The sequence below is a fragment of the Oenanthe melanoleuca genome, chromosome 2, assembly GCF_029582105.1.
Source record: "Oenanthe melanoleuca isolate GR-GAL-2019-014 chromosome 2, OMel1.0, whole genome shotgun sequence".
NCBI classification, from domain to species: Eukaryota; Metazoa; Chordata; class Aves; order Passeriformes; family Muscicapidae; genus Oenanthe; species Oenanthe melanoleuca.
In genome coordinates, this window is record NC_079335.1 from 123,317,487 (window position 1) to 123,331,030 (window position 13,544).

The 13,544-nt window shown below is 36.1% G+C and overlaps 1 protein-coding gene across 4 annotated transcripts in view; it reads right to left on the reverse strand.

The window, feature by feature from the left end:
- Window positions 1-990: 990 nt before the first annotated feature.
- The window catches only part of NXPH1 (neurexophilin 1), a 161,139-nt gene continuing 148,585 nt past the window's right edge, over window positions 991-13,544 (reverse strand). For all 4 annotated transcript variants that reach the window (XM_056484229.1, XM_056484227.1, XM_056484226.1 and 1 more), the window contains exon 3: window positions 991-2,934. In XM_056484229.1, the coding sequence (XP_056340204.1) occupies window positions 2,176-2,934 (759 nt within the window). In that variant the 3' untranslated portion in view covers window positions 991-2,175. The remainder of the gene's footprint in view (window positions 2,935-13,544) is intronic.

Genomic DNA, 13,544 nt, shown 5'->3' on the forward strand with positions numbered 1-13,544 from the left:
AATTCCCACAAGCATATCTATCCAAAGAAGCCAAAGCAATAATAATATGAAAGTCTCCTCTCCTACTGGTACACCAGTGGGAGAATATTTACTTTCACTAATGTTATTCATTTGCTTCATATTCGTATTCATATTCCATTCTCATTTAAGTTCTGCACATTTCAGCAAGAGAGGTCATCAACAGGTAGGTTTTTGAACTTTTCAGTTCTGGAAACAATAGTGGAGTGTTTGTTGGGATTTTGGAGAAGCTGCTCATAGTGCTGAACATAGTTGGAAGCTGACCCACATTTGTATTTGCAGCTGTGATCCAAGAACACAGAACATGGGGGAAAGAGTGGAAGGGGAAGGAAAACATTTCCAGGAATGATCATTCTGAAAGATATGATATGAATTACTGAATTCTTCTTTGGGCAATCTTCTTTTAGGCATGGAGTTCTTACAATTGCTGGTTTTCTGGATGTTTGGGATAAAGTATGCCACTATCCACAATATATAGATATTTATATAAAAGCTATGAGCTTTTTCTTCCAGGAAAAAATTTCCTAGTACCATAAAAAGGGATCTCTTCATTCCACAGAGATCAGTACCTCACAGGAGGCTAGAATTAAGGCAAAGACAGGCCTTTGTACACAGAGAGTGGCTCTATGTTTTCCCACTTCTAAATTATAATGACTAATTTTAAACCAAGCCCTGCACCTGTAATTTCTTATCGGAGTGGGGGCTTCTGCTTGAACTAGAAGACCTTCAGTAATAAGATCTGCTTGCTAGGAAAAGGGCTCAAGAAAGTTTTATGTATTCAACATATATAGGTATTTGCACACACTCACACACACATGTACTTACACACGCACAAATATGCACACACACAAATTCATAAACAGATGTCTATATATGTACATATGCAAAGAGACAATATTGAAAGTCATATTAGACTTGGAGTATTACCCGCTTGTCAGAACTATTTAAACTACTATCTACACAGTACATATTGAAACTCAACTTTAAGATTTTTTTATTTTTATGTACAGTTCATTGTTTCCTCTGGAAATAAAATATCTAAATACAGACAGACTGTAATGTTGTATATGTATAGCTTTCAACAATACTTTAGCTGAATAAATGCTTTGTACATAGTTCTGTCTTTTAATGGAGTTTACAGCTACATTGATAAAATGGATTCCTCATTTCCTTGATTGTTTTAACCAATAACAAGCAGAGAGACAATTACAAGTTAATATTAATAAGCAGCTCAAATAACACTGGTTAAATTATGTACAATACAAACCATTCATACAAATGAAGACTAGGATATTGAATTTGTTACAATATTTTGTAATAAAGATAAGACAGCCACTTATAACTTACATGTCCTCCGCCTGGCATTTTCCTTCTTAGAGACCAATTCCAGTTTATAAGTAGTTTAGCTTGCCTAAACTTAAACAAGTTTAAAGAATCAGAGTTTAAAGAGTCAGAGAAACATTAAACCAGAATGTCTGCTCACATGTAAATTCCAAATGTTTGCCCATCTTTACTAGAAACAGGCTTGCTCCATGGAAAAAGAGCCACCAACACCACCTTGAATGTGCCTACTGTGTGCTGGGAAAAGTCATGACACTTTGCTGTGTTCATATAATACGGAATACTGAACTCTAAACACACTTTTTTCCCATTTTAACAAGTATTATTCCTACAGTATTATTTACCAGTACAGCTACTCCAAGCAGTAGAATGCATGAATGAGGATTATTGATTGGCATGTGCTCAAAGGACATTCAAGGAGATTTCCATAACAGTCTGTGTTAGAAACCTTGTACTGTCTAGTTAATCCATTTTGCTTGATGATAGGTTATGCTGAATCCTTAGATATCAGACAATGAAAGATTTCTTAACAGGAATCTCAATAATGTGCACTGAAAAGTGTATGTCTGTGTCTGTGTATGTACGTATGGTTTTATCTCAAATCCATAGTGATTTACACCTAGATTGATACATGGAGCTGACTGGGCAAAAATTACATTAGATTGTTTTCCACTAACATATTTGCAGCCATTTGACATCAGCAGCAGCAGGTAGACACATTCCAGGCAATAGATGTGGCCTTCCTCCTTGAGGTTACAGCCCTGTCATTCGAACTCTTTTATTCCCCAGGCTTCAGTCTCAGACACAAGTTGGTCCTCACCCTGAAGGGAAGTAGGGCGTGTCACTGTGGTAGTTGTAATCAGGACACACCTTCTGTACTAGTTTATAATCTGTACTATAAAAGGAAATGTAAATACAGATTACTTTAAAGGGCTTGGAGCAGAGCCATGACACGTGGCTCTGGGTCTGCTCCTGATAACAGGTTTTTGAAGGGTCATAGTTGCAGAGTGTATTCTTGGTAGCCTTGTCAACCTTTTCGTACTCGATTCGACAGTTAAAGGACTTGGAATCTTTGGCATCAATCACCGTCTGTTGTGCCAAGTCAAATTCCACTATTTTTGTAGGGGGCACTAGGCTCACAGATACATTCCCTTGACCAGTGGAGTTATGCCTGAAGTAAACACTAAACGTCCCATTGCCATGGTCAACGATTTTCCCTGTTATTAACAGATTTAGCTTCACAGTCTTGATGTTGGAATGAAAATCTCCCCAGCCAAACATTTTCTTAAATTTCCCAGTCTTGACGATGGGCCGTCTCTTTGCTCTGGGCCGAGGCTCTTGCAGATCTGTGGAGTTCCTCAGCCAGTCCCAGAGATCTTGCTCAGAATAAGTTTCTGGGGCATCGTATCGCAGGTCCAAATCTGTATCGTTCTCCTTTCCACGAAAAGTCTGTGACAGCAGTCGGCTGATGGACAAGTCTTTGCTACTTTCTGTCCATATGTGCTTTAGTGTGGATTTAGAGCTTCCTGATTTTAGTTCTGTTTTTCCTCCGTTTGTTAAATTTGCACAGGTAACCTGAAAAAGAAAGGAAGAAGAAAAAAACAATATATTGAGATATGTGGTATAAACTCCAGCATTTTCACCTGAGACCAAAATGACCAGATTTCCTAATCATAGAGAAATATTTTTTTTAGAAATTAAATTGTACCTCTCTACTCAGTAAACCAAAAGAGAAATGTCCGTTTTCCTTCACTTTCCAAGTAGTTGTTACTCATTTCTCCTTAGCCCCTTTTTTTAATAGGCCTTCAGATTTAATCACAGACATTTATGTTATTGGTCTGTTGTGATGTCTGTAAGTGATGAGTAGGTAATGAATTACTACAAAAACTGAGGTACACACTCGTCCTTCAGCTTGTATGTGGCATCTCAGAGTGAAGTGTTCTTGCTTGAATGCTCACTCTGCAAAGTTGCTTTATCTTCCACCATCAGAGACACATTAATTTATTTTTGCTGCCCCTGGAGTCTGCTGTCAGGGTGCTGTCCTGGTGGTGCCAGCCTGACCACGCTAGGAATCCATGTCATTATGAATCTAATAATAATAATACAATTTCCCTACTCCTTTTATGAATACTCATTGGTGTATGTTCTTGGCTGGGACCTTCAATCACAACTACAATATAAATAACAGAATAATGAAAATTTTAATGAGTTTTGAGTCGACAGCTGTACATACTGTGTACTCCATGTCAGTTAATGCAGGAGGAGTCACATCCTTTTCTAATAATCCCTCACAGACCAACTACTGATTTGCCTTGTCAGTATCTATGACAAGCATTTCTCCTTCCTCGCTTCACTTCTTTTTTCACCATTTCTTCCCCAAATTAAAGAGTGATCCGTGTGAGAATGAATATATTATATTTTGTATATTAAAAAAAAAAATAATAGAGGCACCAATTTGAAAGCAGTGATTAAAAAAAACCTGAAAAATCATATTTTAAAAGAACAGAAAATCTTGTGCTAAGTTCCTACAAAATCCTATATTTAAGGCATAGTTTTTCACAAAATTTACTGTCAGAGCAATTTGTCTTATTTATATTTTTTCTCTTTGTTTTAATTGACTGGAAAACAGAGAACAGATGCAGGCTCACAGCTGTCTAACATGCAGCACTGGCAGAGAGCTCTGACAGAGCATACCTGGGAGGGCAGGAATTCGTGCAGGGTGGATGGAAAGGGACTGACAACACCTGCAGTCCTATTTCCCCTAAAATTTGCACCACGTACACTGCCCAATTTTTTAACATTTGCACTTCTCTGAAGAAGCCATCAAGTTTCTTATTTCCCTTTTCATATGAGATTCCAAAAATGCCCATTTTATTCCTCTGTGTTCTGGCACTGATTTATGTGCTTCTATCATACTTGCAGTTATATCTTTCTCTTCACTTAAAAATGAATTAAGTGCATTCCATACCCAGGAAACTCATTGGAAACCAGATAGTATTTAAATCATGTCCCCTCCCTACTGGTACAACTGGCGGTATATGTCACAGAGGATATCTATCACAGCATGGCCTTTTCATTTCTTAACAATCATGAAATTGAAACACACTTTCATTAACTTCAGTAGTTTTTCAAGGTCATTTGAAGGCACATACATAAAATCAGTCTAAATTGTCTTAATACACTGATCAGACAGGAGATATGCCCCCAGACTTTCACAGCAAATAAATAGGAAAATAAATCTGTCGCATCCTACACGATACCTCCCCAATTCATTTCACGTGAGGCCAGTAAGGATACCAGATAAAATATGGATTTATTTCAGGGTTTTGCCAAAGACACAACTTCCCCCTCTTCTGAATGGACAGAAGGATTAAAACACAGACTAGCATTTTGATAGCCAGTTCATAGCTGCATCTTAGCAATAACACAGTAGGCCAGGAGAGAAGCTGTAATAAAATGCACTGATGGTGCACTGGTTAATGAAGCAGCAATGAAGATTTCACAGGGAGAGAGAAAGAGACTCAAAATATATTTTTTTTCTATGGCATATGGGGAAAGAGGGCAAAATAAGAAAAGAAATGTGGTTAAAAGGAAAAATGTGCCTGTCTAGAATGAATCTGTCAACCTACAATGAATCTAAGCAGCTAGCTAGCAGAGCTAGTAAATCAGCAATCTGTAGGTAGGATACAGATTGCTTACCACTCTCATTTTCTTTGCTTGCAGTTAGTTTTTCCTTTGTTTTCCTTTCTTCATCTAATGATTTACATTTCATAGGATTAGACTACCAGTTCCATGTAACAATAGGTGAGACTATAAAAACCTTTAAAATAGGTCTTTTTTTTTTTTTTTTTTTTTTTTTTTTTGATATGTGAAACTGAAGACTCATGAAAGGGAGGAGCTATTTTCTGAAATGATTGATGACTGATCCAATACATGGTTTTTTGAAAGCCAGTGTATTTCATGGAAATGGATGATTGAGGCTACATGCATTCTATGCTGCTTCATACCCAATCTAACAGATACAACTGATTGTTACTGTCATAGATTTTGCAATATCTGAAAGATTTCTAGCTGTGCAGTTAGCCCTGAGACCTCTCTTTATGATTTTCAGTGTGGGTAACTGGTTGCATCCATGAGTAAATGCCTGAACTTACCCTTCCTAGTCAAGAGTCTGTGAGAGCACTAAAAAAACAGCACACAAAGCGTTAATAAAAAAGCTCTAGAATTCATTGTGCTTTACTAACATTCTCCATCCAATGGCTTTTTCATATATTAGTAGTACACTATATGCTACAGAAAGTATCCTCAGAGACTCACACACCCAAGCATTACTCTGTAATAGCATTTCTGCAGATGCAGCAGTCCTTTCACGTGAACTGATTCAGTTTTCTTCAATCTCTCTTCCTCCCAAACACAAGGTTGCAATAATACAAGAAAGATGATGCAAAAACATGAGGTTTTGCACTTAGTATTGTGAAACTGATTGTGAAAGAGTCAATACAAAGTGGATAATAAAACACAGAGCAGCCTAAATTCCATGGAGGTATTTTTGTCCTCTTCCTTGAGGATACCTACATATAATTCAAAAACTTCCACATTCTGTTTAATCAATTAGTTCACTATAACCAGTATTGCCTTCTTTTCCATGGCCAAATGTCACTCCCAGATGAAACAGTGAAATATTTGGCTCAGTTTCAATGGCTCTGTCTAGTATGGAGTCCATTTTCTTCTGCTGTGGTTTTGACTTTTGACCCAAATGCTGGTAGCACACTGATGTTCTAGCTCTGGCTGAACAGTGTACAGCACCAAGGCCTTCTCTGTTTCTCTCTCAGCCCCTCAAGTAAATAGACTGGAGAGGTGCACAATGGATTGGGAATGGACACAACTGAGCTGAGGACCTGAATTCACTGGGGATATTCCACAATATGTAGCATCAAGCTTAGCAATTTAAAGAGTGGGGGACTTAGAGGAGATAGCCATCTTTTGTTGAAGAACTGGTTGGTCACCATTCTACCCACTGGAGTTGGTTGGGAGTTGAGTGTTGCCTTTGCATCACTTGTTCTGGTTTGTTTTCTTCTTTTCTTTCTTCTTCTTCCATTTATCCTTCAGTTATTAAATTTTCTTTATCTCAACTCCCGAGTTTTCTTGTTTTTATTCTTCCATTCCTCTTCCCTGTCCCACTGAGGAAAGGGGAGAAGTAAACAAAGAACTGTGAAGTGCTTAGTTGGTCACCAGTATTAACCCAAAACACCACTGTAGTGCAATAAATCAGTGTTGCAAAAGGGCTGAGTAGGGATATTTCCTCCATGACTGCATAGCCAGAAATGGTTCTGAATGATGATGATGACAGAAATGTTTGTATAGAAAGATAGTAAGGAACAAAAAAAATTAGAAGTGCTTATCTAGTGCTACTAGTGTCATTGGAAAAGCACTTATTAAGCATGGCACACTGACATTTGGTTTTGGTCTTTAACTTTTACTGGAAAGTGTGAATTTCCACTGCGTTGTAAAGCCTACTGATACTGAACAGGTACCAGGATCTTTTACTGCTGCCTGGCAACTCTTTTCCAACAAGAATTGGAAAAAAAATTATTCCATTTCTTCTACTTCTTCTTTGAAAAAGAAAAGACAGTGGTTTCATTGGTCACAATATCCAAAAGCATCATTTGAAAGATACAGGAATTAATCTGTAATTATATTTTTAATCTATTAAAATAGAATACTCCATTCATTTTGCATCCTATGTTTTGATGGTGATTAATATTTTTAATTTTTAGCTTCATTAAGCATATTTTAATTAATATATGTTGCTCTTTTAGAACTTCCTAAAGGATAGGCAGTTTCTTTATCTCAGAAATTTAGGAGTTCTCTTTCAAGACACTAAGCCCTGAATGCTTTGCCAAGTCAAACCTTAACATTTGGAGCAGAGAAAATGAAGTTAAAAAGGAATTTCATTAAACCATGAAGGTCTCAAGTGGTGATTTAGGTCCTCTTCTCTTTGTAAAATCAACCATAGGTATATTAACATTAATTTAAGACATCGATTTGATATTTTAAAAAATAGTAATTCAAAAAGGTAAAGAATGCATCTTGATTTCTCACTCTTTTTCTTTTATTCTAGCTCTACTACAGTTCATTACTTATAATTACAGTATTGGCTTGGAAATTATGTATTTATTCCTCTGAATATATGACTACTTGAGAGCAAATGAAAATGCAAACAAACAATCTAATACTCAAGTTGGAAAAACCTCTCTCTTCAGGTAAATAACTAATCAAAAACCAAGACTGTTTTTATTGGCACAGCACTGTAAGAATTTGGCAGCACTGTGTTTGCAAATGCTCTGAACAGAATTCAGAATTTTCTTTCCTCAGTAAGATATCTCAGGTACAACATAGGTAGGAGAGTATTGATGGGCATTACAATAAGCTGGACCATTATCAAGGCAGGACAGCACACAGAAAGTTGGCACTGGATCCAGTGTCCTTATATTCATCCTGTTTATGCAATGGGTGGAGGGAAAACAAGACTGAGTTTACTCTTCCATTTAGATCCATTTTTTTATTCCTGCAGCTTTCTACACATTTTACAGTTACCGATGGCATGGAAATATTTTATTCAGTGAATAATTTCCAGAAAAGTCAAAATCAATATTCTACAGGTATTTGGTAATAAACAAAGAAACTGAGAATGCAAATTAATGGAGATATTATTATAATGGGAGAGAGTAAAACACACTGAAGGACTTGTACCTCTTAAATGGAGACTTTGGAAAGGAAAGACAAACAGAAAAACACATACATGGCTATTTCACAGAAACAGACCTTTCTGCTTTTGACTTACAAAACTTTTTGCTGCATAACATGAAAAGAATAAGGATTCATGTTGGTCATTCAAAAAAATCTGCAAACTCAGATGAGTCTGACAAACAGAACAGTAACTCATCATTTACTATGTCAAATGAGAACTCAAAAGTGGCTATGCAGGATCAAAACAAAGACTCATTTAGAAAAATCATCTTGTCTCTGACAGTAACCATAAGAGATGTCTGGAGAAGGGCAAGAACATGACAAGCGTATTCTAGACCCCTAATTTCTTCCCAGCTGTCCAATAATTCTAGTTTCCTCTGCTAGATATTGTTTCTATATATGTTTTCTGTTTCATCATTTCTCTTTCAATTTTAAAGTATTGTACTATCACTTATAGAAGTCTGTGAACTGAAGGACCAAATGAGTTTTCTGTTTCAGTGACTCTAAACAGATGATCTCTTGTGCATTTGTTCTCTTTGACCCTTTTTAAACTTTAAACATTCATAAGAGACTTCAGCAATGAGTTCCACAGCTCTGTGTCCTCCTATGGTTTGTTTTGACCTGGTTCCTGACACCTTCTTTGGAGAACCCTTCAGATGGAAAACTCTGTCTCTATCCAAATTTCCCATGCTCCTCCTTTCTTTTCTTTGCTGATATGTTTTAAGTATTTTTTTTTCTACAAATACCACTGTGTGGAAAATTTGATGATTCCTAGCTCCATGAGGAAGCCTCCTCCTAGCTCACTAGTACATGCCTCAACTATATCCATCCATAATATAAACAGATATTGATCTCTTTTCCAGCCCTAACAGCCTCCTGAATCATACAAATAATCCTCCTTCATAAGTTATTCTATACTTATACCTTTGAATTTCCTTTTTGTCCTCCTCCATTCCCAGTTCTGTTTTTAAAATGAGGAGATCAGAATGGTACACAGTATTCAGGATGTGGCAGAAACATGGCCCTGTATGATGGCAAATATGGCCTTCCATTATTTGTTCAGTTGTTTGTCTCTATTAATTAATAATATTTTAATATTAATTAATATTTTATTTGGGTTTGTTCATAAAACAGCACTGAATTGATTATTGACCATAGAAAAAGAAGCATCTGAAAGTTTCAATAATATTTTCTAAAGTAATAACTTTGTATAATTCATTTTAAGCATAAAAGATTATAATTTGTTGTCAAACAGAAAGGAGAGGGAATATAATTTTATCTTTTTTTACTATCTTTAGGTTAAGAAATTGTACTTAACATACACTGTTACTGCAATTTTTGTATAGAACATCCTTAGGAGTCACAAAATTCAGAATACTTCTGTTAAGTGTGCACAACTCAGCTTTAAATTCTGTATTTTTCTGGTTTTAATCTATGAGCTATCATTCTGGCTTCAAATGGCCCTTGTTAAAACAAAAATGTAGCTACCTGAGCTTTTTTCATTATTCACACAACAGCAGTCATGCAAGACAAGAAGCTGATATAAATTCAGCTGACAGCAGCAGATATAAATTCAGGGAAATTTAACATCATTGAAATTACAGTGCCTGTATCAGTTGATATCTCTTTGAGATCTGACTAAGAATCAAAGACTAATTAGAAAATTTTACCCACAGAAAGATGAGAGTACTAATAAAACAGTAGCAACATTGCTTTGTTTAGGTGCATAATAATTCTTACAGTTGTTATCATAAAATACTAAGATATTGGAATGGCTGTTCTGCAAAACAGGAAAAAGCTAGTAAAATTTACAATTTTACTGTGCTTTCTACACAATGTAATTTGCCTGTTATAAATAGGTCGGAGAACCAACTAGTCTCAAATAATTTTCAGGAAATGCAAAGATGTTAAAGCACCTTAAGTGTTTGCTCCTAGAAAAAATCCTTAAGAATTAGAGTTTCGTTTCTTCTCCCTTGCATTCCTGGACTGTGGGCTAAGCTGTGACACTGCTACAAGCCCTGTGAATGGTAACAGACTGATTAAAAAAGCTGGTGGCCTGCCAGCTGTTAGGTCCCTAAATTATATCATATTCTTGGCCAGTCAGGTCCATGATCTTGGGTGGGATTCACTGATCTATTCATTCACCTGGAATTCTAGGCCTATTCCATGATTAAGAGAGAAACAGAATGGATTGTGTCTTCTACAGCCATTAATTATTGATGAACTTTCCAAATTGAACAAACGCCCTTCAGCTAGTCACCCAATAACAGCCAAGAATAATCTGACCTACGATGTGTGACTTGTCCTGGAGACAATTCTATGGAGAGAACCAAAGGTTGTAGGCTGGAAGAAGGGCAAAGAATGCTCTCTGTAAATGCCTTCTGAAATTCTCCAGTCCTGCTGAGAATCCCTACCCATCTGTAAGCATGCTGAAGCTGATGAAGTGATGTGGTTCTCATAGGCATGCACACTTGCTAGTATTGCTCCTCCCTTTAAATACAGGAAATTCCCAATCTGGAGGTTTCCTGTAAGAAACAATGTAGATTTGTACTATTCTGTTATCTTTTGAGTTTGATTTAATAATGTGAAACATTTTCACGTGTATTTAGAATGTGAAAAATTAGTCTTCTTGATCCTGTTTTGCTCACTAGTGACTAAAAGAATTGTTTAGTAAGCAGGGTTTTAAAAAGTGTTTAATCATCTAAGACAGATAGGTACTTTAAATCAATCAGACTTAGGTTATAATTACAGAGACATTTCTTCTAGTAGCAGTGCCCTCATAGATATTTTTCTCTTCCTCCTTTTCTCTGCTTCATTCTGCCAGTGCTGCCTTCTCCCCTGTGACAGTCAGACATACAGAAAGATTTTCTTTAATTCTTTTAGAAACTTTCAGAGTGGAAATCAGACTCAAAATTAAACATCCAGGCTCCTCTACCTGCCTGGGTAAGACCGGGATCTTTGAACAAAGAATCAAAATCACAGAATCATAAGAGGAAGTGATTAAAACCAGCCTTAGAGTTTGTTCCACCCTTTTCCTGGAAAGCAGGAGCAAAGACAGGTACTGCAGTTACTGCTGTTTTTCAGAGGAGAAAACTCATGGTTTTCTCTCCAGACATGTAGCTTTTAGAGGGATAAAAAATAAGTAATTGTTGCCATTGTCTATTTCATTTAAGAGTTTGAAAGAATTAGCAAGTCGAAATAGAAGTCCATCTGGTCCTGCACCATGCATTCAACAATGCCTAAGTGTTGATTTTATCAAGGAATGCAAAATGAGGGAAGAATATACTATTTATACCAGAAAATCTTTTTCATTTTCAACTCTTTGCAGAGCAAAGACTGCTTAAGTTGGGAGTGTGGCTATGAATTTATTAATTTTCAATAAATATCACATACAAACGTTTGTCTGTTTCTGAATTATCATGTGAAACACCCTACCACATCATCTCTACTTCACACTCTCAGAACATTCTCATCCTATTGTTTTGAACAAGTCACCTGCCAGCTTTATCTGATGCCACCCAAAATCTGGCCCAGCACAGCACAACAAAACCTAGCAAGAGGCTGCATTTTTCCTGTGGGGTTCAGGCAGAAGTCTGGTGCCTGGATGCTGAGGCCAGGCAAAGCTGTAAAAGCCTACAGCTGGAACTAGAGGAGCTTCCTGGTTAAAGAAAATAAAGTGATGTCTGAGTCACAGCTACTTCCAGAGCTAGGCAGCTCCAAAGGTATAAAGAGAGTGTAAAACTGTAGATTTCAAATACATAGGAAATGCATGAACTTTTCACAATCAGTTTGTGGGCCAAATTTTCACACAACAATAAAGTAAATTGTAAAAATCCTAGAGAAGCAGAAGGATGAAGATAGTGTGGTATTATGTATCTTAATTTCATTTTAGTGCCCAGTTAAGACAGAATGGAAGGTGTTCAGTTTGTAAAATGACATTTCTCTTTCAGTTTAGAAAATATTATGCTATCACATATAAAAGTCTATGAACTGAAGGACCAAAGGAGTTACAATATCCTGTGAAAATCGTTGCATTAGAATTTTACAGCTTTCTGGTTTTTTGCCTTAAAAGAACAGAACTTGAGCCCAAGTATTTCTGATAGCAGAGATGCAAGTGAATATATAAAGGTTTGGAAAAGGATTGAAATATAACTGTATGAAATATCCTATTAACTCTTGCCCTAAGTTTTACATTTTTGGAAATAATTTAAACTAAACTCTTGAAGCCTGCTGTCTGTGTTGTCATTACAGATATTTTACTTCAGTGGATTATGACTTTTGAAAATTCACCCCATCCGTGTTCAGCAGGGGATTAAACTACCATGGAATAAATTAAAGTGGGTTAAAAATGTCTAACAGAGTTTTAAGACCCATATTATGCCAGTATCACAGAGTGCTGCTCACTTTGAAATGAAAGTCTAGCTAGGTAAATAAATTTTGACAAGGATCTATTGTTCTTGTTCCACATTCCTGTAAGCCTTCTTTTATTAATATTAGCTTGCCATTTTCTGCATACATGTAGAAAGTAATATTAAATAAAATTAGATTTTATATGAAAGGCCACAGAGCAACATTTTAATCAAAATTTGCACTATAGTTTGCTTTTTGTGTAACACACTGAAGAAAATATTCATTATCATATGAGCAGCCATATCTTCTGAGGAAAGTGAAAAAGACAAAGCTTGACACATCCTGGTACTATATAATGGACAAGGCCACCATGCACTATTAACATATTCTATTAATATTACTAATTTTCTACATGACAATTTCAATCATCCATTGTCAATGTAAAATTTAAATAAAATTAAATTCACACAAAGAGTTTATTGCTCCTGTGTCTGATGCTATATTTTTTTTACAGAAAAAGCAATAGAATGTTGATACAACTAAGTCACTTTCCACATAGATATTCATGGGTGCATCCTAGAAATCTGAATTTGAACATAGATGTCTTTTGAGGAGATTTAACTCCCACTGATCTTTGCAGAGTGCACATTGCCACACAAAGGAATTTTATATCTATATGAGATGCTTGTGGGGAAACAAAAACAAAAAGGGCTCCCACAAGAAATTTTATTGCAAAAATATAAATTCCTTTCATTAAAATCCCCTGTTCTTCAGCATGAGTTATTCATTTATTACAAACAGCTGAATACTTCAGGAAAGTAATTTTAAAAACATAGAGGAAGCTCTTCCAATGTTCAGAGTTTGGCATATCCCTACCAGCTTTTATGTCTTTATCTTCACCTCATGCCATTGCTGGATACACATACTAACTTCTCATGAGTCTTTTGTGATCTCAAAGAAGGTTTTCTTCACTTCGAATTTTAACAAGACACAGCAATAAAAATATTGCCTTTCCAACTGTATTTGTTTAATAGGTATTGATCATTCATTTTTTTTGGCCAGTGGATATCAATCTCTATTTAAAT